The sequence below is a fragment of the Mauremys reevesii genome, linkage group 24 (genome assembly GCF_016161935.1).
Source record: "Mauremys reevesii isolate NIE-2019 linkage group 24, ASM1616193v1, whole genome shotgun sequence".
In the NCBI taxonomy this organism is placed as follows: domain Eukaryota; kingdom Metazoa; phylum Chordata; order Testudines; family Geoemydidae; genus Mauremys; species Mauremys reevesii.
Genome location: NC_052646.1, coordinates 610,381 through 636,941, shown reverse-complemented (window position 1 = coordinate 636,941; position 26,561 = coordinate 610,381). Strand labels below are relative to the sequence as shown.

Here is a 26,561-nt window from a genome sequence, read left to right as displayed (position 1 = left end):
TGGAGTTCCCAGCACCTGGGCAGGGGGGATACGGGGCCTGGTCGGCAGCCCAGGAACTGGGGAACAAGGCCCCCTGCCCAGAGCCCTTGCCGGACCACGGTGCCAGCCACGGCCGCACAGACTCCCAGCCCCCCGGGTGTCGTCAGGGGAGTCGGTGACATGGAGCTCATGTTTGCTAACAGGGAGGGAGCGAGAGCAGGAATTAACCAACTGAAACAAGGAAAAAGGAAAAAGTAGCTTTCCCCAGGCACATCATGAGCAGGACAGGGCTGTTGACGCCACGCCGGGGCAGGGCTGGGGGAGATCATGGGGGAGGGGGCTGTCTCCATACGGGAGCCCCGGGCCCGCGGCCAGCCGCCAGAGCTGGGAGTGTGGCATGCGAATCCTGCCCGCCCGTGTCCCACTGCCACCCCAGGGCACCCACCTGGCTGCACTGGGCGTGGGATCCAAGAGGCGAGGCGAGCTGGGAATCAGCTACAGGAATCAGGAGGGGGCAGGCCCAGGGAGACTCCAGGAGCACAGGATCTGGCCGGGCCCCACAGAAGGCGCCTGACGAGCCCAGCACTGGGCATGAGGTCTCTGTGCTGGACTGGGGTGGGCTGGGGCCGGGTGCTGCACTCACAATGTGGGGAGAGTCCAGCAGGAGCAGGGCAAGGCTGGGCCTGCTCAGGAGAAGGGGGCACCTCTGGGCAAAGACATGCGGGGCCGGGGCAGCCCAGCACGCGCTACGCTGCGGAATGACGCCAGGGCAGCTGGGTTTGAACAGCTACCAGGTGGGCTGAGCTGAGACCAACAACCAGCAGAGATTTGCAGGGCCAGCGCTTCCCAAAGGGACGTGGCAGCCCAGGGAAACAGAACTGCTGCCAGGCTGAGCAGTGCTGGTGCCCCAGCATGAAAATGGGATACGGTGGAGGGGGAGAGCAGAGACCACGCGTCTGTGGAGGCCACCATCACACCATGCTGAGCTCACAGGGCAGGAGCGGCTCATGGAAGAAACGCAGCAGTGCCGGAAGCACGTCCCCCCTGCACAAACAGCAAAGAGCTGCAAAATCCAGGCCCGTCTGCACCTCGGGCGGCCAGAGCTCTGAGGGAGACGAGGCAGAAGCAGGGTCCGCCTGGGTCTCATGCTAGATGTACAAAGGCAGGTGCTGAGCACAGCGTGACCCCTGGACATAGAAGGTTAGCGAGTGCCCAAGGTTCACACTGAAATCTCGTTTCCTAGGCAGGTGCAGAATGAGCCCCTGCTGCACTAGCCAGGCCGATAAGAACAGATGCCACCCAGTGCGCTTGAAATAGCAGCACTGGAAGCCTTCTGTGTCCTTGGTCTGCAAACACAGACAGTCCACCAGGTGCAGCACTTACCCAGCAAAGTGCCCAAAGCCCTTTAGCCCTGGAGAAAAAGGAAACTCAGCTGACTGGGCTGGCAGGAGGGCGCAGTAATAAAAGCAAACAAGGGAAGAGATTATGCAGATTCAGATGATCCAAGGACGCTCCTGAACGTGAGCACTGCCCCGCAGGAGCCGCCGGCAGGCACCGGGTGCTGAGCCTGGGCACAAGCCAAGGGTGTGGCTGGCGGATCGGGGAAAAGCAAATTCCCCTGGGGGCTGCCCTCGCCCCCGAGCTACAAGGCCCTGAGGAACCTGCCCAGATCGCTGAGCACCTGGCTGGGTTGGAGCAATTACGGAAATCCCAGTCCCCAGCTGTGGGGTGAAAATGATCTGCCCCCCGGCAGTGGGTGACTGAGATATGCTGGCAGGGGGAGGGGAAGGACCAGACCTCTCCAACGGGGGGGGGGGTGAGCTCCTTTGTAACCAGCCCTCCCTTCTCGCTGCCTCATTCCCGGCAACGGGGTGAGGGGGGTCAGACGGGGGCGGGGGATGGACACAGGCTGCAAGGGGAGGGCCGAGGCTAGTGCCTCTCCCTATCTCTCCCCTGCTCTCTGCCCTGCCCATGTCTGTCTGCCCCATGCCCGCTACACCCCCACCCCAGCCATGTCTGTCTGCCCCATGCCCGCTACACCCCCTGCCCTGCCCATGTCTGTCTGCCCCATGCCCGCTACACTCCCTCCCTGGCCATGTCTATCTGCCCCATGCCTGCTACACCCCCACCCCGGCCATGTCTGTCTGCCCCATGCCTGCTACACCCCCACCCCGGCCATGTCTGTCTGCCCCATGCCTGCTACACCCCCTGCCCTGCCCATGTCTGTCAGCCCCATGCCTGCTACACCCCCTGCCCTGCCCATGTCTGTCTGCCCCATGCCTGCTACACCCCCCCTGGCCATGTCTATCTGCCCCATGCCTGCTACACTCCCACCCTGGCCATGTCTGTCTGCCCCATGCCCGCTACACCCCCCCTGCCCATGTCTGTCTGCCCCATGCCTGCTACACCCCCCCGCCATGTCTCTCTGCCCCAGGCCTGCTACACCCCCACCCCGGCCATGTCTGTCTGCCCCATGTTCGCTACACCCCCTGCCCTGCCCATGCCTATCTGCCCCATGCCCGCTACACACACCCCTGGCCATGTCTATCTGCCCCATGCCTGCTACACCCCCCGCCCTGCCCATGTCTATCTGCCCCATGCCCGCTACACTCCCTCCCTGGCCATGTCTATCTGCCCCATACCCGGTACACACGCACCCCGGCCATGTCTGTAAGCCCCATGCCTGCTACACACCCCCCACCCCGGCCATGTCTGTCAGCCCCATGCCCGCTACACCTCCTGCCCTGCCCATGCCTATCTGCCCCATGCCCGCTACACCTCCTGCCCTGCCCATGTCTATCTGCCCCATGCTCGCTACACCTCCTGCCCTGCCCATGTCTATCTGCCCCCTGCCCTGGTCTTGTCCCCCCCTCCAATAGTGTAACCGTGGGAGGAGGGGGTATCCGGTGAGCTCCTCCCCTCCTGCCCCCACCCCCCCACATCCCTGTGGCACCTGTTCTGCAATGACAGCAGCTCATTGGTCGAGCGACACTGCCACCTACTGGGCATGTTTGTGTTCACAGCAGCTCACCTGGCCGCTGGGGTCACTGAAGTGCAGGTGAGTCTGAGCCTGAGCGAGTAACCCCAAGACTGGCCAGTTCGGGGCCTGGCCCCTCACTCAGCACCAGCCGCTTCATGGTGCCTGGATCTCTGGAAACGTGTGCTCAGTGCGCAGCAGCCGGCTAAGCAGAGAACATGGTGCTGGGCCCTGCTAGGGAAGGGGATAGACAGTGAGGCAGTAAATACCATAATGGCATTATGTAAATCCCTGGTACCCCCCCCACACACACACACACCTGAACACTGCCTGCGGGGCTGGTCGCCCCATCTCAGAAAGATGTGTTAGCACTGGGAAAGGGGCAGAGAAGGGCAACAAAAACCATCAGCACACCGAGCACCATGACTAACTGTGACAAAGTGGGGGGGTCTCTTGGTTTCTCTGTGTTTTCCAGTAGGTTGCATGCAGAGGGAGCCCGGGTGTTACTGGTTTAACAAGGTGAGGGGAGAGGGAGTTTGTTGGTACAAAGGACCGGAGAGGGAATTGGGACGCCGGCCGATGGGCTGGAGGATGGAGACCCCAGCGACTGGTGACCTGGGGACCGAGACCCGGCTCAGGAGTCACAGCCGGTTCTGGCCAGTGGGAGGACAATGGGCTGTGGGGAGAGGACCCCGGTGACCTGACCAGCCAGTTCCAGCCAGAGGGGCCAGAGGAGGCTGAGAGGAGACCCAGGCCCCAGTTTACGACCCTGTTTACCTGGAGAGAAGCCAATGGACAGAGGGGGCTTGGGGCCTGTGGTTTCGGAGGCCCAGCTGGGAAGCAGGGGGGCTCGGGGCTGGAGAGGGGGAGCAGGCAGAGCCCACCTGGATGCAGGGGGACTGGGATGTGCTGAGGGAGGCCAGGCCTGAGGCACGGAGAGTTTCCTGTGCTGGGTTCAGACGCTCAATAAACCCTGTTACACTGGCTGAGAGTCACTCTGGGCGAGAGAACGGGGCGGGGGGGCGTCGAGGCCCAGGGGGCCCAGAGCGAGGGGACTCCCTGAGGGGGCCCACGGCAGAGACAGACGTGCTGAGGCTCAGAGAGCTGCGGCTCCAGGAGGTGGAGGGGCCTGACCCCGGGAGAGTGGACCCCCGAGAAGGGCTGTCGCACTGAAAGCGGCACCCCCCACGGACCGCACGGGGCCACGAGTGGCCATGATCTGTGAGTCCGTGACACTAACATCGGAGGGAGACAGGGTGGTGGGGTAATATTTAGTATTGGACCAACATCTGAACTACACAGAGCTCTGCCTACGCTCTGTAGCTCGAAGGCTGGTACCTTCCACAGCTCAGACATAGGTCCAGTGAAAGCTATTACCTCACCCACCTTGTCCGCTGGGACCAGCCCTGCTACAACACTGCAACTGACTAACGTGTCCCATGTGGTTCATTTTCTCTCTCTGCCTCCCCGCAGGGCAGGGGGTCTGTGTTTAGGAACAGTCAGACTGGGTCAGACCTGAGGTCCGTCAGTGTCTCTCTTGGATGGGGCAACACCAGGTGCTGCACAGGAAGGTGTAAATACCCAGCATTAGGCAGATGTGTGAGACTCCACCCCGCCCCCTGAAAGTCTCAATCTTCTAGATACCCTGGGACCAGGCCAGGAGGCGCCGTGACACGGGACCTTGAACTAGGCTCTGCTCTTTGGGAGGCCGGGGAGGGAGCAGAGGGCAGGGGTGATGCGCATGGTGTCCAGCGTTGCTGAGGAGATGCCCCGCAGGGAGCAAGGCAGGAACCAGGGCACAGACACCCCTTAAAATGGTGTTTTGTGTGTGTAAATTTAATTTGCCTGCCATCAACTGTAAACTTCCAACTCTACTCACTGGCCCAACCCCCAGCACCGCCCCCCCCCCCGGCGGCTCCCCAGCGCCCTCTGGGGGCCCAGCCCCCAGCACCGCCCCCCCGGCGGCTCCCCAGCGCCCTCTGGGGGCCCAGCCCCCAACACTGCCACTGGCAGCTCCCCAGTGCCTCTGGGGGCCCAGCCCCCAACACTACCACTGGCAGCTCCCCAGTGCCTCTGGGGGCCCAGCCCCAGCACCGCCCCGGCGGCTCCCAGCGCCACACTACCACTGGCAGCTCCCCAGTGCCTCTGGGGCCCAGCCCCAGCACCGCCCCAACACTACCACTGGCAGCTCCCCAGTGCCTCTGGGGGCCCAGCCCCCAGCACCGCCCCCCCCGGCGGCTCCCCAGCGCCCTTTGGGGGCCCAGCCCCCAACACTACCACTGGCAGCTCCCCAGTGCCTCTGGGGGCCCACCCCCCATCACCGGCCCCCCCGGCGGCTACACTCCCACTGGCCGCTGCCCAGTGCCTCTGGGGGCCCAGCTCCCAGCACCGCCCCCCCGGCGGCTCCCCAGCACCCTCTGGGGGCCCAGCCCCCAGCACTGCCCCCCCGGCGGCTCCCCAGCACCCTCTGGGGGCCCAGCCCCCAGCACCGCCCCCCCGGCGGCTCCCCAGCGCCCTCTGGGGGCCCAGCTCCCAGCACTGCCACTGGCAGCTCCCCAGCGCCCTCTGGGGGCCCAGCCCCCAGCACCGCCCCCCTGGCAGCTCCCCAGCGCCCTCTGGGGGCCCAGCCCCCAACACTGCCACTGGCAGCTCCCCAGCGCCCTCTGGGGGCCCAGCTCCCAGCACACCCCACAGGCAGCTCTCCAGCACCCTCTGGGGGCCCAGCCCCCAGCACCGCTCCCCCAGCGGCTCCCCAGCACCACCCCCCGGCGGCTCCCCAGCACCGCCCCCCGGCGGCTCCCCAGGGCCCACTGGCGGGGCTAGCCCATCTCTGCACACTCGCACGCACCAATGGGCCCAGTCTCAGATCTACATGTTGCAGGTTTTCTCCAGCTAACCTGCTGTTTTCTCACACTTCCTACCAATGGACCCTGCCTTGGGCCTGGAGCAACCCCACGCTCCTGGGGGCCAAAGGAGACTTCAGTCTCCCTGTTACTATACCAGAGACCTGCAGTAAGATGGGAGGCACCTGGGTTTCTCAAACCTTCAGGAACAGAACCCGGCTCCCAGCCTGCCAGCCCAAGCTGCTTGGCTGGGTTTGGACACCCTGAAATGTGCCTTCACCTTGCTAAGCGCTGAGCCCTCCAAGATCAGCAGGTGCTGGGGCAGTGCCTGGCCCCCCCGTGAGCACCAGTTCTGGGAACGTGCTGTCACATGAGCCGTTCGTCACCCACTGGGTGTGGGGGAGGGGTGTGACGCCTCTGCCCTTGCCCTTGGAATGGCTTCCCAAAAGCCCTTAAGCCATTGAGCCAGACTCCACCCTCACCTCGTCAGCACCAACACTTGCAAACCATGAGAGTGTTTGTGCTTCTTACCAGAAGGAACCGCCTGTGAGGGAGGGGCAGCTGGGAAGCATGTACTGACACTGAAACGCACACAGTGCGATCCAGGGCTGGCTCGGCTGGTGTGCAAAAACTAGTCTGTGATTGATTAGTTAAAGGCTTGGAAGGAATACATTTTTTTTAAATGGGTAAATATTGGTAAACATCTATGTCATAATACACACACAAACCAATGACAACTATTGCCCTCAGCAGTTATTGGAATTTATAACTAGGCAAATTACAAAAACTGCTGGTTGATTTTAGGATATTTACCTTGTATATTTTGACATGTGATGTTGATCATTTGTGTTTTAATGGGTATAAAGCTTTAACTTTTCAAACCTCAATGTCTGCTCTCATTAAACAATTATTGTCTGACTTCCCCATGTCGAAGACGCTCTATGCTGACAGGAGACAGCTCTCTCATTGGCATAATAAATCCACCTCCAGGAGCAGCTCTCCCACTGACGTAGCACATCCACACTGGCACTTAGGTTGGTGTAATTTATGTCATGCTGGAGGTGGATTATTCACAGCCCTGAGCACCATAAATTATACCGAAGTAATCTCTAGTGTAGACCAAGCCTGAGACTCAGGAATCCTGGGTTCCATGCCAGGTTCTGCAGGTGAGTATTGTCTCCGGTCTTACAACAGGGCTCTATGTCTCCTCCAGGCTGCCTGAGGCTAGTGCGGGTGGCGGAAGGGCACAGAGCGCATGGGAGAGACAATCTCTCTGCCCTCGGTTGTGCTATTCTGTGGCTTTGGGGTTTGGAAGGAGCAATTGCAGAGAAAGTCCCGTTCTGAGGCCAGTTGCCCTGTAGGAGCTGGGGCATGGGGGGTGGAGCAGACTCAGTGCAGATGGAACATTTGGAGAATGTAGCTACCAGCTTCTGATGAGCCTTGTGCATATTGTCAGAGGTTTATAATGGGCAGATCTGGGCCCACTTTCATGGGGACAGCAAAAGGCCCCTCCCCGACACAAAGACCAAATGACAAGTCCCTGCACCAAAGCATGGGGGCACTAGAGCTTCTCACTGAAGCAATTGTAAGAAATTTGTAACACGGGTGAAACATGGGTGATGTATTTTCCCATAACCTCATTCTCAGAAATAACTGAACTGTTTTTGCTGAAAATTTCCAGAAAAATTCAGCCTAAAGCAGATGCTCAGCCTGGGAAATTGCAGCCAAAACAGCCTAAATTTGGTAAAGTTACAAGCAATTGAAAATAGTCTTATCACAGAAAGCATGAGATAATGTTAACTACAGGTGGTGATGAGCCGCTCCATCCCATCAGTGCGGTTTGGCAGGAGCTCAAAATGGTGACAAGCCCCCGCTTCTCCAGTACAGGTGACACCCACCTGTGGACCCTGCCGCCTAGACCGGACAGGGACATGGCAGCCCCTGGTGACTAGGAGGTGGCACTGAATGCCTCCAGCAGGTCCTCAGCCCCATCTCCTGTGCATGGGGGGGTGTGGAGTGGGGGCATAACCACCTGACTGTACCCCGTCCCTTGCACCAGGGCATGGCAGGGAAGGGCTGTGGCCCCGCCACCCCCCCGGACAAAGGCTGGAAGCCCCCTGGCTTGCACTGTTGAAAACTGGCCTGGGCAGAACCCTGGGGAGCAGCCCGCAGGGCACAGTCTAGACCCACTGCCAGGCCGGGCAGCTGGGCTATCCCCAGTGGGTTGGTTCAGTCCCAGGCCGGTGGGAGCGCGTTGCCCTTTTAAGAGGGGACTCTCCATGCCTCAGTGAACTCAGGCGACTTGGCATTTCCATTGTTGCTGCGGCTGGGGCCGGAGCCCGGGGCTGGGCGCTCCTCGCACTCAGGGCTGCAGAGTTTGGAGGGGAAGGAGGCAGGACCCAGTCCAGGCAGGTGCCCGGAGCCGGGATGGGGTGCAGAGAGCAGCCCGGGGCCGGCACAGGAGGGCTGGGTCTCCCTGCTCCTCTGCCTGGCTGGGGGCGTGAGGCAGGTAAGGGGGGGTCCTTTCCCTGGGGACCTGGGCTCCAGGCTGGGCTGCCCTGGGGGGAGGGGAAGCTGCGGGCTCAGCTGCTCATTGTGACCTGCATTCAGCCCTGTTGCTGGGACACTTGTCTCCATGGCAACAGTAACTCTGATTATTTAACCGAATTCCCACAGAGCCAGGGTGCGTTGGAGCGCAGGGACCTAGTGGGTCTGGACGGGGCTGCGGAACCTAGCTGCACTGGGACCCACTGGCTCCAGGCAGGTCTCCCCCCTGGCTGGGGCGGTTCTGGCCTGCCTGGGTCCTCAGAGAGCCCTGGGCCTGTGCCGGGGGGATCAGTAATTCCTGAACTTTCCCAGGAGCTGTCAGCTGGGGCCCAGCCTCGACCCCGGGGCCAGGAGAAGCCGTGGAGCCAGGCGCTACCCCCTGGAGCAGGGGGAGCCCGAGAGGATGAGCCCAGCGGAGGTGAGATGTTGCTCGGGCGAAGGGCTGCGGTTGGCACCTCCTTCCAGGGCCGCAGGAGGGACGGGATGCTGTGCAGTGTTGTTCTATCACCAACCAATATTGCACTCGTCCCGGCCTCCTGCCTCCTTGGGCTCACCCTAAGCTCCAGAGCCGCCCTCTCCTGCCTGGCCTCGCTCACTGCTCCCTAGCCCCGCGGGGGGGAGCCGGTCCCTTTCGTTCTAAGGTTGGGAGAGCTGTAATTGGCATGACTATCTTTCAGAGGCATTGCACTCGTCCCGGCCGGAGTCAGAAGGGGTTTGAGCCGCTCAGCAAGGAGACGAGCGCCCCGTCCTGGAACAGGTTCCTTGGCAAGGGACTGGTTACCCCTCCTGCCAGGGCTGACTTACCATGAGTGTGAGCTTCTTCCAGCAGTGGCCTGTCACGATTCCCAGTGCTGCAAACTTCCTCCCAACAGTGTGCTGTCAGTTTCCGGCTGAGGACCCAGGCGCCACACACTTCCCAACAGCAGCGCCCTCTCAGTGCCTAGCTGAGACCTCAGTGCTGCGAGCTTCCTCCCAGCAGTGCCCTGCCAGTACAGGCTAGAAACCGCAGTAAGACTGGAAGTGCATGTCAGCAAAGAGGACATAGTCTAGGTTCCTCTCTGCAGCCAGCAGCATCCCAGAGAGATCCCAGCATTCCCACCAGCCCTGGACAAGCTTCAAATGGGAAACAGGGCCCCGGTGAACCCAGGGGATACTGGGATCTACAAGGCAAGCAGCTGCAAGTGCTGGGGTCGATCTGCCCTCTGTCTCCTCACCCTGCCCCCCCACCCCACCCAGAAACAAGGCGCACAGGGTAGAAAACAATCAGAACTTTATGGCCAGACTCAGGGTGAAGGTTCCAGCAGGAGAAGGAGCGCCAGGGCTGAGGGGCGGGTGCTTTAGGCACTAGCAGTACCAACTGGAGAAGCTCGCCTGATGGCCCCAATCCACCAGCAGACACACCAGTTGCCTTGCGGTCCTTTGCTCAATGCCCAGCTACAGAGCCCCATGAGGCTGGGTCCTGGCGAGGGGGTGTGCTTTGGTTATCCTGCTGAGGGGGAGACAGGCCCAGCTGGGCTGGGCAGGCACAACGCAAGGTCCGATGGGTTCCAGTACCCGGGTCTGGACAGCATGGAGGCCTGTGGGCCACAGACAGGGAGAGGCCGAGGCCCAGCTCAGGGAGGAGGCTGTGGAGGCCACAAGAAGTCCCTTGGTGACGCACTTGGAGAGGTCCTGGGAGTGGCTGGGGAAGGAGGCTGCCTCACTCACGGCCCTCCAGCAGGAATCGGCGGAAAGGCTCAAAGTCTCCTGGGATCGTGTCTGCCAGGTAGGAGAGAGAGAGAGGATGACGGCAAATGCAGGGGGAACCCGGAAACAGGGATCACTGGGCACTTTGCCCCATAGGGGCTCCTACACCCTGATCCTATGGGTTCATGCCTCCCTCTGGCTCAGGGAGTGGGACACAGGGGCTTTCCCCTCTAGGGGGTGCCAGGTCTGATGCAGGCCCAGCGGGGGGGGGAGGGGGGCTCAGCTGGCTCAGGGGAATGGGACACAGACCTTTCCTTCTGGGGTGCTGGCTCTGATCTGACTCTGGGTCACCAGTGAGTGAATGCCCTTTAGTGACCCCTAAGCGAGCTGCAGCTCCCCACATCACAGAGATCAGCACCTACACCGGTGCCCTCAGCAACCCCAGTGGAGGGGCCCGGAGTCTGAGCCCCCCATCCCTGGCAGAACGTCAATAAAATCCGAACGCTCTATGCTGAGAAGAGCCTTGTCGAGTTCTTGACACCGCGGCTGCATGGGCGCTGCCTGGCACAACCCCTAGTGCAGCCCAGGTGTGGGAGGGCCCCACCCCCACCCAAACCCTCCCTGCCTGGGCAGGTCACAGAGCAGGGCAGACGGGCTTCGGTGCTGAATCCTGGAGCCAGCATGCCCTCCGCCCCGCCATGCTCACCATTGCACCGATACTGCAGATTGGACCAGATAATGTTCTCCTGGGAAAAGCAGAAGACGCCCAGCCGCCCGCCCCGCATGGTGGTGTCGATGATCACCCCAGAGTCGGCCACCAGACGGGGTCCCTCATAGAGCCGCACCCTGGGGAGAGATGGGCCAGGCCCGGTGAGCATAGTGCCACGGGGTGGGGGCACTGGCCGGCGAGACCTGGGGGGCCATGTATGGAGGAGGGGGGCACCCCTTGGGGGACAGCCAGCTCCCAGGCTACCCCCCAGGGCTCAGGAAGGGACATTCTCAGGCCCCAGCACCTGGCCTCTCCGGGCCCCATTGTTCGGCCTGTTTGCATGTGAAAGGCCTTTGCTGGGCCGGAGCATTCCGAGCAGGGATTGGTTGCTATGGTGACAGGGACAATGGCCGCTGAGGCCCAGCTTGTGAATGGAGTCAGCACTGGGCTGGGGGGGCCGGTTCCCAGGCGCTGAGCTGCACAAACACGTCCCCCACCCACCCTACAGGAGCTGCCAACCAGTGCGGTGGCCTGGTTAAAAAGGAAACTGCCTTGCATGGCCGTCCTCCTGGGCCCAGCTTCCAGTGGGGCCCCCTGCCCTGAGAATGGGCTCCGGGGTCCCCCCGCCAACCCCACTATCCCCACTGAGGGCCCCACCAAACCCACAGGGCTCCAGGGTCCCCCCGCCAGCTCCACTGGGGCTCCACCAAACCCACAGGGTGCTGGGACACCCCCACCAGCTGAACTATCCCCACTGGGGCCCCATGAAACCTGTGGGTGCTGGGATCCCCCTGCCAGCCCCACTATATCCACTGGGGGCCCCACCAAACCAACAGGGTGCTGGGACCCACCCTGCTAGCCCCATTATACCCACTGGGGCCCCACCAAACCCGCAGGGGGCTGGGACACCCCCGCCAGCCACACTATCCCTAGTGGGGTATGTGCTCTCCGTGCCCGCCCCGCTCATACTGCTGGGCTCTGGGCCTGCTCCTCCCCGTCCTCACCTGATGTAGCCCACCTGGGGCCTGTGTGTGAGCTGCCATCGATAGGAGGTCTTATCTTTCCAGCCCACGTTGCGGGGGTCTTTCCAGAGGAGCCGGACCTGATCTGGGGTGTGGCCTGTGTGCCACAGGGCGTTGCGCAGGTGCTCCCCGGGGCCATTCTTGGACTTCACGGCCTGTGGGAAGCGGGCAGGAGAGTTAGTGGAGAGGGATCCCAAGGGTGGAGGATGAGGACTAGGATGCCCACAGTGGGGCAGGGACAGCATCTACTGGACTCAGCTGGCCGCCTGATGCTGTGTCCAGGCCCGGGGGTTCCCATGCAGCCTCCCAGCTGCCCAGCACGGACCTTGAGCTGTAGACCTGGCTCGGCCACTGCCCGGAAGGGCGTCGCCTGCCAGTACGTCTGCTCTGTCTGCTTCCACATCACCACGTAGAAACTGGCGCTGTCCTGGTAGCTGAAGATGAAGCCGGCGTAGTCGTCATCCGTGATGGTGTTAACGTGAAAGGTGCCCTCGAAGTCCACCCCATTGAAGGCCGTGTAGCCTGTGCACAAGGGCAGGGTGGAGAGTTAGCAAGGGGCAACCACAGCTGGGCTACCTGGGCAAGAGGGGAAGGGACCTCAGTGGTCCAGTTGGGGGACTGGCCATGGTGAGACAAGGCCTTGTCCAGCATCACCGCAGCAGCCTGCTGCCTCCCAGCCTTCATCTTCTGTCTCTGGCTCCGGGACCCAGAGGTCACGCTTGTGGGGGGAGTGGGGAGCCTGGACCTTAAATCTCAGCTGATGAGGGAAAAGGGGAGAGAGGAGAGGGAGGTGGGGAGGTGTAACTTGCTGCAGAGACCAACAGGGGCATGGGAACATTGGGCAAAGGAAAACCCACCTACCTACTGCCAGGCCTGGGTCACTGTTCATGGTCTGTACAATCTCCATGCCCTGGAAGGAGAGATGTTGGATGTGACTTTCAGTCTCTGTAAGTACAGCTCCAAGCGCCCTGCCCCAGGGCCAGCACTTCTCTGGCCCCACACACTGCCCCAGCCATGGTCCCTTCTGTTTGCAGGGAGGAGCTCCCCACGCTGTTCCCTGCTTTCACCCTCCCCAGTGCTGTGTGCCCCAGGCACCAGTTGGTGAACAGGAGATAGGGCTGGGTCTCCCATGCAGCTCACACAGGCCACATACTCCCTGCCCCACGAGGGGGCACCTGGCGCAGCTGTACCTGATTGAGAACCACCCAGTTGGGGTCGATCTGGGCATCCCCTTCGGGGTCGAGGATGACGGTCTGGTAGGCCCGGAAGTCGGTCAGCGTCACCTCGGCGCTCTCCGGACACACGTCCAGCTGGTCCACCACAGTGTCATTGTCGAAATCCTCCTCACAGACGTCGCCCACACCGTTCCCTGAGCACACAGCACGCAGCTGGTCATGGGAAAGGCCGTGGGCAGGCACCCACATGTGCAAAGCAGGGGGAAGGTGTGGGTGCCAGGGGAGGGGAGGGAAGGGTGCGGGGCAGAGCACACGGCACCAGGGGAGGGCGCAGGACAGAGCAGGGGGGCTCAGCCTCCAGCTCACTGGGCTCTAGGGCGTGGGAGCAACAAAGCTTCTGGCCAGCCTGGCACTCGGTGCTGTAGCTGCCAGTTGGGGGCTGACTCTGGGTGACATTTCCATGCCAGCAGAGCCCTGGGCGGACGCGGTTCCAGTGGCCAGGAAATGCCTGTCTGAGCAGGGCCTGTTTCCTGGGCCAAAGTGGTGCAGTCTGTGTGGCAGCAGCCCCCATGTCCGCATTGCAGAGGCGGCTGGCTCCTTCGAGTCACCCAGGCCTGAGCCGTGCTGCTCCCTGCCAGGCTGGGCCGCTCACCGTCCGAGTCCTTCTGGTTGGGGTTGGGGATGAGGCGGCAGTTGTCGGGGCCGGGCGCCATGTAATCGGGGATGCCGTCGTTGTCGTCATCGTTGTCACACTCGTCCCCCAGCCCGTCATTGTCCGAGTCCAGCTGGGAGCTGTTGGGGATCTCGGCACAGTTGTCCTTGGTGTCCTGGTGCCCGTCCCCATCGCTGAGCGGACGGAGAGCGGGATGAGTGTGTGTGGAGCACAACACAGGGACCCACGGATCCCCCGAGACCCCCCACGACCTCCTCTAAGCCCCTCATGCCCCCCAGTGATGCTCACCTCCCTCTGGGACCCCAAATTTCCCCAATGGACTCCCCCCAGGGCCCCTGCCACCCCCATATCCCCCTAGGCTCTCGCTATCCCAACTCCACAATTTGAGGACTTCAATAACTCAGACATAGGTTAGGGGTTTGTTATAGAAGTGGATGGACGAGATTCTGTGGCCTGCGTTGTGCAGGAGGTCAGACTAGATGATCATAATGGTCTCTTCTGACCTTAAAGTCTATGAGTCCTGAGGGACTCCCACTGCCCCCTAGAGAGCCCTGCTGCCCCGCAGGGACCCGTGCTTCCCTCCTGCCAGTGAGGGACAGAGGCAGGAAAGCCAATAGCTGCCCCCTCCAGCCAGTCTCTGCTGGGCAGGGCAGGGACGGGACATGGGCACCCACCTGTCCTCATTGGTGTCACAGACGTCTCCCACCAGGTCGCTGTCCGCATCTGTCTGAAAGAGACCAGAGCTCGAGTTCAGCAAGGAACCTCCGAGGGACAGCCCTGATTGGTAGTGAGGGGGGTCCTTGCCCCAGCCACCCCAATGGGACCCCAGCTACTGGGGGAGAAGGGGCTCCCTGCCCCATCCACCCCAATGGCACTCCAGCTACTGGGGGAGAGGGGGTTCCCTGCCCCAGGCACCCCCAGCTACTGAGGGAGAGGGGGCTCCCAGGTATCCCAGTAGTCGGGGTGTAGAAAATGTGTAAATTTTTGGTAACATTTTATTGAACACTATACGGTGATTCCGTTTGCGCACTCAGTGGGACAAAGGACTAGAAGCCAGGTGCTGGAGGCACACGTGCAGGCCCTGGGCGGGTGTGAACGAACTACCAAGGACTGTCCACGTATGAATGGAGAGAACAGCAGCCTCAGCAACCGACCGGGACATTAGCTGTGAACGCCTGCAGCCGAGGCAGGGGAAGAGGGGGACACAGCACCAGGGCATGAGATGTGAGGGGTCTGTGTTAAGGTTGCTCCCGAGGCTGGGGCAGGGGAGCCCCAGAATGGATCCCAGAAGAGCCTGGGGTATCGGGTAGTTTCCTTCCCAGCTCTGGCTGTGTCTGCAGCCTGGCTTCGCCACGCTGACCTGCGCTTGCCAGGGCTGGATTCCAGGTGATTAATAAACGCTGGCTTGCTCTGACGAGGCTGCACCGTGTGCATGCAGCTACTCGCTGGGTGTGCTGCCCCCTCCAGGAGAAAGAGCCTCTAAGCAGGAGTCATAGCTCAGCTGGACTCGCCCTTGGGAGCCCGTGGAGAGAACCAGGGCTGGGGGCTGCAGCCAGACTAGATAGTCCGTGGTCCCCCTCTAGCTCATAGCCTGTGGCCCCGTGTGACGCAGGAGGGAGCGGGGTGGACTGACCTGGGAATGTCGTTTAGTTTTACTGGAACTGTCTGCATGGCGGAGGGGAGAGCAGGGGTGACTTTAGGTGGGGGACAGTACCTGAGCCTGTGACCTGAGCCAGGAGGGGGTGGGGAGTCGACTCCTTTGCTGGGGAAACTGGATAAAGGGAGAGGGGGAGGAAAGGAGAGGAGAGAGCCTGCTGGAGGGGTTTTGGGTTTCAGTTTGGGGCTGGCTGGGAAGAGGCAGAGAACCCCAAATCTGGGGTCTAAGCTCCTTGCCCTGGCGGAGGGATCCTGGTTGTACCTACGAGCCCTGCTTGGGACTGTGTTCCTGTCATCTAATAAACCTGCTGTGTTACTGGCTGGCTGAGAGTCATGGTGAATTGCAGGAAGTGGGGGGTGCAGGGCCCTGATTCCCCCACACTCCGTGACACCCTGGCAGCCGGGGGGCGGGCATGGCAGGGTCAGTGCCACCCGGCCCCATACCTGAGTGGGGTTGCTCATTTCAGGGCAGCTGTCACAGGCATCCCCGACGCCATCCTCATCCCGGTCCGTCTGCAGCGGGTTGGGCACCTTGGGGCAGTTATCGAGAACATTGGGGATCCCTGTTGAGGGACAGCAGTGTGTGTGTGTGAGAATGGGCACTGCCCACAAGCCCCTGCCCCACATAGCTGCCAGCCCCCCCGGGCCAGCCCCCAGGCCTCCCGGCAGCCCCACCACCCCGCAGGCCTCCCACCGGCCCAACCCCTCCCAGCCCAGTCCCCGTCTCCCCAGGCTCCCCAGGCCTCCCACCAGCCCCCTCCTGGCCCAGCCCCCAGCTCCCCTCACTCACCATCCCCGTCGATGTCGTTGTCACAGGCATCCCCCTCACCATTGCTGTCCGTGTCCCGCTGGTCGTTGTTGGGTACGTTGGGGCAGTTGTCACAGGCATCCCCGAAGGAGTCTGTGTCTGAGTTCTGCTGGTCTTTGTTGGGGAAGAGTCGGCAGTTGTCCTGTGAGAGAGAGAGAGAAACCCCCATCACTGGGGGGAGATGGGGAGAGACCCCCTCATCTCCACTGTGGGGGGGCATGGAGAGACTCCATCCCAGCTGGGGGACAGGAAGAGAGACCCCCCTCACAGCCCAGGGGAGGAATGGGGAGAGACCTCTGTCACTGCGACAGGGGAATGGGGAGAGACCCCCATCCCAGCTGGGGGGAGGGAGGTGAAGGACAGATCCTGCCCCCACCATGCTGGGGGACACCGTCATAGGTGTCATCAATGGGGGCTCTCGCCTGAGAGCCCACACAAGCAGAAAGCCCCATTCCCTGGGCGCCATGGCAGGGGGTCTGTGGGACGCCTGCCCCCACCCAGACCAAGTGCCAGGGACGGAGCCCAGGGCGCAGCACTAGGGCACCTCCACATTCTTGATGCCGTCCCCATCCGCGTCGTCATCACACTGGTCCCCGACGCCGTCATTGTCAGCGTCCTCCTGCCCGGAGTTGGGCGTCACCCGACAGTTGTCCTGGAGTGGGGAACCCGTGTTAGAGCCAGGGGCAGCAATCCTGTCGCTAGCAGCACCCCCCGCCCCCCGCCACCAGCTCCAACCAGCCTGGAACCTGGAACCCCCAGTGCTCTCTCTGCTGCACCCCTCCCAGGGCAGGGTCCCACGGCCAGCCTCCAGACCCCAGGACTGGGTCCCCCCCACTGACCCCCCTTGCCCCGGGGGGCTGGAGTCCCCACCCCACCAGTCCCCCTTGCCTCAGGGGTGGATACTTCCCCACCAGCCCCCCTTGCCCCAGGGATGCGTCTCCCCCCACCAGCCCCCCTCGTCTCAGCTCCCCACCTGCTGGCAGTGCTTGTCATTGTCGATGCAGGGCAGCGGCTCGTCTGGGTAGCCATCGATGTCCGTGTCCCGCCCACACACGTTCCCGTTCCCAGCCCAGCCCACGTTGCACTGGAGGGAGAGGTGGGGAAAGCGGGAGCCGTCATGTGGGGAAGGGGCCCACAGGGAGCAACCAGCCATGTCTGACCCCCGCCCCCCCGCCACAGCACTCACTGGGTCCTGCCCCAGCTCTGCCCCCCACCATGCTCACTGGGTCCTGTCCCGGCTCTGCCCCCGCCCCCGCCCCGCAGCACTCACTGGGTCCTGCCCCGGCTCTGCCCCCCGCCCATGCTCACTGGGTCCTGCCCCGGCTCTGCCCCCCGCCCATGCTCACTGGGTCCTGCCCCGGCTCTGCCCCCTGCCCATGCTCACTGGGTCCTGCCCCGGCTCTGCCCCCTCCCCATGCTCACTGGGCCCTGCCCTGGTTCTGCCCCCCTGCACTCACCGCACAGGAGACGGCGCCGTTCCGCTCGAACATGCAGTAGCCGTTGATGTCACAGGGGTTGTGGGTGGGGCTGCTGCAGGATTTCTGTGGGACGCAGCCCAGCGTCTGGTTCCCCAGGAACCCAGCCTTACACGGCCCGCACCTGTAGGAGCCCTGCAGGGAGACGGGGCCGAGCAGGTGAGACGCGTCCAGGCAGCCCCGGCCCAGGCCGCTCAATGCGGGCAAGGGGGCAGGTGCTACTCACCACCGTGTTGGTGCAGATGGAGTTCGGGTCGCAGCCGCCATTGTTGCCATCGTTACATTCGTCAATATCTGTACAAACCTGCAGCAGCCCAGAGAGACGGTCACTTAGTGGCACGGGCCCCTGGGGACCCTGTGCCTTCCCCAGCATGGGTATGCACCACGGGGACACCCCCCAGCACCACGGGGACCCCCCACCCCAGCACCACGGGGAACCCGTGCCCCTCCCAGCACCACAGAGACCCCCCTACCCCAGCACCACGGAGAACTCGCACCCACCCCCAGCACCACAGGGACACTCCCCCCAGCACCACGGGGAACCCGCGCCTCCCCCAGCACCACGGGGCACCCACACCTCTCCCAGCACCAGGGACACACACACACCCCAGAACCATGGGGACCCCCACCCAGCACCATGGGGAACCTGCACCCCAGCACCACGGGACACTCCCCAGCACCATGGGGCACCCACACCTCTCCCAGCACCAGGGGACACACACACCCCAGCTCCACAGGGAACCCGCGCCTCCCCAGCACCATGGGCCCCAGCACCACGGGGACACTCCCCAGCACCATGGGGCACCCACACCTCTCCCAGCACCAGGGGGACACACACACACCCCAGCTCCACAGGGAACCCGCGCCTCCCCCAGCACCATGGGGACCCCGCACACACCCCGGCACCACAGGGACCCCAGCTCCACAGGGAACCCGCGCCACCCCCAGCACCATGGGGACCCCCCTACCCCAGCACCACGGGGAACCTGCACCCCCCCCCAGCACCACGGGGACACTCCCTCCAGCACCATGGGGCACCCACACCTCTCCCAGCACCAGGGGGACACACACACACACCAGCTCCACAGGGAACCCGTGCCCCCCTTCTCCCCCCAGCACCACGGGGACCCCACACCATTCCTGGCACCACAGCGACCCTGCACCATCCTTGGCAAGCACAGGGACCCCCCCAGCCCGACACCACAGGGACCCCGCGCCCTGCCTGGCTTCTGCAGGCCCCCAACCCTCCCTGCTCTCAGGGGTCCCAGGGCATGCAGCTATAGACCTCACCCTGCACCCATGGGCCTCAAGCTCAGGCCCTCATTGGCTTCTCCCTGCCTGCGGCTCCTCCAGGTGCTTCTGAGCGCACAGGGGCAAGTGGTTCCTAGGCTGGGCCCGGCCCAGGGCCCATCAGCAGCGTAACGCCCCCAGTTACACAGCAATGCCATCTCCCCAGAGGGACTCTGCCCCTCCCCAGCTGAGTGTTCCCCGCAGGCTCCCCTCCGGAATTGCTGGGGGGAGACCAGGCCCAACAGGTGGAGACCATCACTCGGCCCCTTGCCTCGTACTGTCTCACCCTCCCCAGATCCCCCCACAAGGCTACGTCTCCCCACAGCACCCATTGCCACAGGCTGGGCACAGAGCCTGCTCGGGGAACCCGCTCCCAGCCGCACCCGCCTCCTGCGCTCTCCAGAGGCTCCCAGCTGCACGGAGCTGCCGGCAGCAGGGCCGGCGTGGAGGTGCTGCACTCACCTGCTTGCTGGCCTTGGCATAGTCTGTGCCCACGCCAGAGATGAGGTTCCCCTTGTACCCGCGAGGACAGGGCTCGCAGCGGAAGCCAGGCGCGCTGTTCATGCACTTGGAGCCCGGGAAGCAGGGGTCTGCATAACCACACTGTGAGACAGAGAGATGGCATGAGGCCCATGGGGAGCGGATCATTTGGGTGACTTTCCCCAGTGCTTCCCGCAGACACCATGGCTAGAAATTCTGTTTTCACCGAAAGCTGAGACTCCCCACTGTGAGAGCCGGGGATCTGCAGGATCACCAGCCCTCGCCAGATGGGAGCTGGTGAGCAGTGGGGTCCCGACACCCTCCCTAGAGGCACAGCCTGCAGGCAGGCCCTGGGGGATGCTGGGACTCTAATGGGCAGCTGTGGCACAGAGGTGCTTCCCTGAGCCTGGAGCCAGAAGGTAATGGAGCCCCATTGTGTGCTGGGGGCGGACGGGGTGGTGTCTCCTGTGCCCCCGTGAGCCCCTGCTGCTAGCTGTGCAGAGACGCTGGCCCCAGGGGCGCGGCGAGGGGTGCTCTCACCTCATTGATGTCGGCACAGTGGGTGCCGTTGCCCTCAAAGCCGGGCGGGCAGGGCCCACAGCGGTACCCGGGGTACTCGTACGTCTCCATACAGTCGACGCCAGCGAAGCAGGGGCTGGGGCTGCAGCGAGAGCGGTGCTCGTGGAACCCTGCAGACAGAGCCGGGGGCGGGGGGGCAGGTCAGCTGGCCGGCCCAGCACAGGGAAGGGGACCCCCAAGGTGGGCGCCAGCTCCCCCAGGGCCCAGGCACTCACCGCAGACCTGGCACTCCATGATGGTGTTCCGGATCAGAGACATCTCCTTCACCTGCAAGGCAGCCGAATGGAGGGTGTCAGAGCCAGGGACCTGGGCGCCGGGCAGGGCACAGTCTGCAGGCCAGACAGTACCCGCATTGGGCAGCAAGAGGGGGAGATGCTGCGCCCCCAAATGCCACTACAGGGCCCAGTTAAGGGCACAAGAACCTTCTTCACACCCCAGAGAGAGGGGAAGGGGCCAGGTGGGTCAGTCTGGGAGGGGGTGGGGCCACGGGAACCAATCTGGGAGCGGGGGGCAGGTGAAGCAATGGGAAGTCGCCTGGCTCCCGGCTGTGGTTACGTTTAGTGACCCCGCCTGTGCCCTGCCTCCCTCCCTACCCCGGACTCCACCCCAGCACCCAACCCCCTGCCAATGCGCAGGGCCAGGGCGAGAGTCGGGCTAAAGGCCACATCCAGACTCTGCCGATCCGGCCATAGCAAGGGGCCGCCCTGGCGCCGGGAGCCCCGGCCCCCGAAGCTGACTCACCTGGTCGCGGATGTCCGCTCGCAGCTCCCCCAGGATCCGGTTGAAGAGGGTTAGCTGAGTGACCAGGGCTTTGGCCTGCTCACCTGCCCACACACAAAGGACACGGTCAGGGTCCAGGGCAAAGACTCTGGGGGCCACTGGCTGGGGACCACTCTGCCCACTGCCACCCTGAGCCCACGGGAAGGGCAGACACCACCACCTAGTGGCCAGTAGGAGCCGAGCCCACCAGGGACAAACCCCGAGTCAACCCTGGGCTCCTGGTTCTTCACCAGACCTGCCAAGACAGACAGGGCCAGGGCCGAGCAACGCAGACCAGGGCCGAGTTGCATCCCACACAGCCCTGCTAGTGCTCCTGCTATCCCAACCCTGGGTCTTCTGAGCACAGGATAACACTCCTGCTCAGTGGCCTTATGCTGTGGACAAGGGAGCAGGCTGAGACCCCCAAACTCATTGCATTTGTGGCTCTGGCAGTGTTTGTGCCAAGATGTGGCTGGGCAAAAGGCGAGGTCACTAGACAGCTGCACGATTCCCCTTCCCCGCCCGGCATCCCTGAGGCCTCCAGCTGCCCACAAGCGGCTCCCCAGACCCCAGGGGGTGGGAGGGTGATGAGCAGCCAGCAACTCACCCAGGATGGAGTTTAGCACCCCGGTCACTGCAAGGGAAGAGACAGGAGGAGAAGTTAGTCTGGCTAGCACATCACCTGTCTTCCTGGGGCACGAGGCCACGGCTCAGGGGTGGCTGCTGGCCGGATGGAAGCCAACAGCAGCCTGCCAGGCTGCAGCATCGCCCCTCCCTCGAACGCCAAGGGACCAGAGATGATGAATGCCCCAGAGCCCCACAGGAAAGTTTGCAGGTGGCTCGAGGCCTCGCGCCCTCCAGGAGGAGGCTGCTGGGGAGAGCCTGCCCTGGTGGCGTCAGGTGCTGGAGGAGGAGGAAGTGGCACCACCCAGTTGTGCTTTGCCTGACGGACTCTCTCAGCAACCTGTGTGTGCGTGAGCTTGTGGCCACCTGTTTTTCCTACGTGACACACACGTCTGGGTCACCTGCTTTCCATGTGTAACACGCATGGCTCGGATTCTGTCCATGTCCCTGCCGTTGCCCCTGTTCAATATGTAACACACACGTCTATGTGTACCTGGACCCCCGTATGTGCCAGTCAGGAGCCCTTGTTCAGTATGTAACGTGTGTGTGTGTGTGTCTGTGCAGTGCCCGTGTTGAATGTATGACAGTGTGTCCATGCGGTGCTCATGTGGGGTGTATGACATACGTGTGTGCAGCCTATGTGCGCCTGTGTTGGGTGTATGACATACGTGTGTGCAGCCCATGTGCGCCCCTGCGGTGCCCATGTGGGGTGTATGACATACGTGTGTGCAGCCCATGTGCGCCCCTGCGGTGCCCATGTGGGGTGTATGACATACGTGTGTGCAGCCCATGTGCGCCTGTGTTGGGTGTATGACATACGTGTGTGCAGCCCATGTGCGCCCCTGCGGTGCCCATGTGGGGTGTATGACATATGTGTGTGCAGCCTATGTGAGCCTGTGTTGGGTGTATGACATACGTGTGTGCAGCCCACGTGCGCCCCTGCGGTGCCCATGTTGGGTGTATGACATACGTGTGTGCAGCCCATGTGCGCCCCTGCGGTGCCCATGTGGGGTGTATGACATACGTGTGTGCAGCCCATGTGTGCCCCTGCGGTGCCTCCTGAAGTTACCTGCGTTCTGGATGGATTCATCCCCTTGGAAGGGACATTCGCTCAGGGCCCCAACTCGGCTCATGGACCCTCCTAGAATCAGCTTCATTGACTCCACGAACCCCTGATCCACAAAAAGAAAAAGGCTCAGTCTCTGGGGTCCCACTGCCCTGGTCCTGGTACCCGTGGGACACGGCCGCCTCCAGCACTGGGCTCCTGCAGCCCCGCAGTTCCCAGCCTGCACCCCCCTTTCGCTCACCTGCATCTTCTGATAGGCCTTCTGCCCTGTGCGCACCTCAACCGACTCCACCTCGGCCTGGGGCAGGATCATCACCTCGGGCAGCCCCACGCTGGAGTCCACCTGCTTGCAGTCCACGTAGAGCTCCATGGCCAGGCTGTCCCCACGCAGGCCGCTCAGCCGCACGATCACCGTGTGGCTCCGCCCGTCCGCCACGCTGGCGTGCTGCAGGTTGACGGAGTGCACCTTGCCATCTTCCCGCATGTAGCGCACGAGCACTGCCGAGCAAAGGACCGGCCATGAGGGTTTCTCCACAGGGTGGGGACCCCCAGGGGATGGGCATGCTCTGCCCAGCACGCCCATGCCAGCCAATGTACCCGACCCAGCAGACGGCCCGTCTTGACGGCCAGGTCCACTGATGCAACCTCCAGGGTTTCCCCTCCCCGCAGAGCCCACCCTGCCTTGCTGGGACGCCTGTATTGCCAGCTCCCTGCGTGTACTGCCCCCATACACCCCACCTGTCCACTTCTCTTCTGGGGCCTGAGACAGGCACAAGCCCAGAGGCCTCCCATCTCCCAACAGGCACCCCCGTCCCTGGCTCAGCACCCCCCTTACCTTTGTTGATTTTCCCAATGACGGAGGCTTCCAGCCACCGGGTGTTGTCCTTTTTGGAGTACAGGCCGAAGAGCAGCCCGCCCTGCTTGGGGGGCAGGCGGAAGGTGGAGAGAAGGTAAATGTCATCAACTGCCAGTAGCTGGGTCCTGATCTTGTCTGCCACACTGGCCATGTGCCGGGTCTCAGTCACCGTCAGCAGGTCTAGGACTGCAGGGAGGAGAGAACAGGCAATCGCACCAACAGGCAAAGGTACCTGCAGAGAGCCTAACCCAGGACTTGCCCGTCACCCCCGGGCGAGGGAGCACAGCGCTTGGGGAGATGTTGAAAAGCTTCCCCCGCTAGGGGCATGGCAGGTCAAAGAGGGCAGCGAAGGACACGCTGCAAACTCCAGAGATGGACAGATGCAAACAGAGCAAACCCACTCTACCTCCAGGGGGGTGACTGCCTGGCAGAGCAGAGCTCAGAGGCTGCAGTTCCTGCCCTGGAGGGCTGGCATCCTTTCCATTCTGCCTGAGCCAGGATCAGGGCCTCCTCTCCAGCTCGTCGGCGCCCCCAGGATCCCCCCTCATCTTCCCTGCCCAGGTCACTCTTCCTCCCTTGCATCAGTGCAGGAGAAATTGCTGTAGAGCCGCAGGGGCCTGGCCGCTGAAGCACCCAGCACGAGGAGGCCTCTCGCGTGGGAGCACGGAGCACTGGCCACAGGGAGACCAAGCCTGGGCGGTGGCAGCCCCGTGGAAAGGTGCCGGCTTGGCAGAGCGGGGGAGCACTCCCCACAAGGTGGCGCTCCGGCATCGCAGGCAGACGGGCTGGTGGCTGTGGCAACCCTAACACCGTTCAGCGCGGTCCCGGCCCAGGCGCTCCCGGGGCACAGGCCCAGCCACCTCTGGAAACAGCCGGGTCCGGTCCTGGGAGCCCCTCACAAACAGGCAGCAGGGAGGCCAAGCCACAGAGATGCTGGAATGGGGCAGGGGGGTTACCGCTGCCGGTCCTACTGCCTGGCATGTCTCCACCAGCAATGCACTCGTCTGGACTAAAGGTTCAGTGGCCATAGGACCTGCCTCTGTGAAAACCGCAGCGGGTGCCCACCCCCCTTCCATCCACCAGACTCCGAACAGCCTGCTCCAGAGCGACCGGGAGCCTGGTGCTCCAGATTTCAGATCCTGTCCTTGCTACGGTCTCCCTCTCCACCTCTCCACTGCAGCCCCCTCGCCTGTGAAAGGGGTGAGACTGAGACTTGCCCCCCACCCAACGGAGCTAGGAGGGTCACCAGTGCAGGTCCGAAAAGCACACTGGAGATGGGAAGTCCTGGATACTGAATACAGGGATCCCTCAGCTGATTCAGCTACCTCTGGGGTACGACCTGGCAGCTGTCCTACACCAGCGGCACCCTGGAAAACCCCACAGAATCTTTAACAATGACATCGTGTGCGTGGGGCACACAGATACCCCAACGCACCCTGAGATGCCGCCTGCTCCTTCTGCAGGGGAATCCGGAGCAGCAGGGTGTAGCTTGTGCCCCCGATGAGTTTCCCTGCATGAGGTGAGCTCAACCAGCAGCCCCTCAAATCCAGCCCTGACAGGAAGCTCCTTGAACGTCCCAGCTGGCTCAGGCTGGCACTCCGGGTCACCAACAGAGGGGCCTCCTTTCTGATGTGACTCTGATCAAAGCCCGAACGAACTGTGACCCAGCCCTTTGAACTCTGACCTCAGGCTGTATCCTAGACATCTAGCACCTTGACCCTTTGAGCACCTCTGAACTCTGACCCCAGGCCTATGGGTTCCTCCTGGCCAATGAGCACCCCTGAATAATACCTATCCTGACAGCCCCTCTGAACTCCGACCACGGGCTGCTCCGGAACCAGCCAGTCCCTTTGCTAGCACTTGGCTGCACCCACCAGTGTGCTCCATGGAGCTGCAGGTCTGGAACCAGAGGCATTGGCTTAGCTCTCAGCTACCGGCTGAATATTTAGATTGATAGGTTTATACACAGCCTTTGGTCTGGTTCCCCGCCACTAGTCCCTGCAGAGCGCTGTGGGCAACACCCTGTCCCGGATGGACCCCCCAGTCCCTCCAGCAGCACCACACTGCAGGCTGCTCTGTGGTTTCCAGGCTTGGGGGGAAGAATGTCCTTCTGTACTGCAGCACAGAGACCCAGACACTTGTAGCTGTCCACAGTCCCTAGTGCCAGACCTCCCAGGGAGGTCAGGAATCCAGGTTCCAGCCGGCATGCTGCTCCCCACCAGCCTGCTGCCGCGGAGCTGAGCGCAGATGGGCTGTCCCGGCTGGGGAAGGAGGGTTCCAGGAGCTCTTGACAGCTCCTTCTGCTGCAGAGTTGGAAGCCACTGGCTGGGACGGTGGGGCGTGTGAATCCCAGGCTCCTCCACTCCTCAGCTCACAGGAAGGGGATACAGAGGAGAGGCTGGGCAGGGGTGTGGGGCAACACGCTGCTCCTATCATCTGCCCTTTCCCAGCCCCTCCGCTCCCCAAATCCCAGCCAGTTCCCGGGCCCCATGGCTCCCAGACACCTCAGTGACCCCATCCCCCTATACCCAGGATTTCCAACTTCCCCAGCCTGCAGCTCCCAGAAAGTCCATCTCGGCCCTCGGCCCCCTGCCCCCCCGCGCCGGCCCCTAACCCCAGCATCTCCAGCCCTTGCAGTTCCTCACAACCCCACACCCCATCCATTCGCTGCAGCATCCCTGGCACCATCCTGCAGCTCCAGGTTCCACACGGCCCCGGCCCGGGCAGGCAGGTCCCCCCAGGAGACGGGCAGATCTTCGGGGCGGTCTCTCCCTTACCCCAGGGCGCAGCGCCCGGCTCCAGTCCCTCGCTGCCCGCCCGGCTCCGCGCCCGGCAGGCTGAAGCCGAAACACACTCGGGGATCCCTCTGCCTCCCTGGAGCGCAGCAGGCTGCAGCCGCCCGGGGCGGGGCAGGACCGGGCAGTCCCAGCCCGCAGCCCGCACCTCCCCCGGGCTGGGGCACGGGGGGCCCCGCTTACCTTGCAGCTGCTGCCTGGCGGAGCTGGACGCGCCGAGGACGAGCAGCGCCAGCAGCCCGCAGAGCGCCCCCTTCTCCATGCTGCTCCCCAGCCCCTGCGCGCGGGGGAAGCCCAGGAGACGCGCCGGAGCCCCGAGCGCCGCTGCTTGGGGGCGGGGGATGGCGGGCGGAAACAAAGAGCCGTCAATCAGGGGCGCTCCTCGCGGGGACCCGGAGCACGCAGCCCGGCTTCGGAGGTTTGAGCCGCCGCCAGGCCAGCTGGCTCGCAGGCCTCTTCCCCTCCCACGCCGCGGGGAGCCCGGCCCCCGGCTGTCAGCAGCGCGCAGCGGCACGGGGCAGGGTGCGCTGGGTCTCTGCTGCGGGCACCCGGGGGCTGCCGC

General features: G+C 63.3%; 1 protein-coding gene across 2 annotated transcripts; it reads right to left on the bottom strand.

Annotated features, from left to right (window-relative positions):
- Window positions 1-9,599: 9,599 nt before the first annotated feature.
- Window positions 9,600-26,399, bottom strand: THBS3 (thrombospondin 3). Of its 2 annotated transcripts, none has more exons than XM_039513392.1 (23): window positions 26,183-26,399; window positions 23,184-23,390; window positions 22,590-22,846; window positions 22,352-22,454; window positions 21,266-21,292; window positions 20,641-20,723; window positions 20,115-20,166; window positions 19,861-20,009; window positions 19,303-19,443; window positions 17,777-17,854; window positions 17,533-17,685; window positions 17,049-17,159; window positions 16,620-16,727; window positions 16,058-16,217; window positions 15,712-15,830; window positions 14,286-14,338; window positions 13,591-13,784; window positions 12,954-13,132; window positions 12,625-12,673; window positions 12,089-12,285; window positions 11,746-11,918; window positions 10,739-10,878; window positions 9,600-10,104 (listed from the first exon to the last, which is right to left on the bottom strand). In XM_039513392.1, exons 1-23 carry the CDS (start codon window positions 26,259-26,261, stop codon window positions 10,046-10,048), a joined length of 2,871 nt encoding a protein of 956 aa, XP_039369326.1. In that variant the 5' UTR covers window positions 26,262-26,399; the 3' UTR covers window positions 9,600-10,045. The 2 variants fall into 2 exon arrangements, with proteins under 2 accessions (XP_039369326.1, XP_039369327.1); XM_039513393.1 differs by lacking the exon at window positions 26,183-26,399 and adding an exon at window positions 25,982-26,001.
- Between the last annotated feature and the right edge of the window lie 162 nt (window positions 26,400-26,561).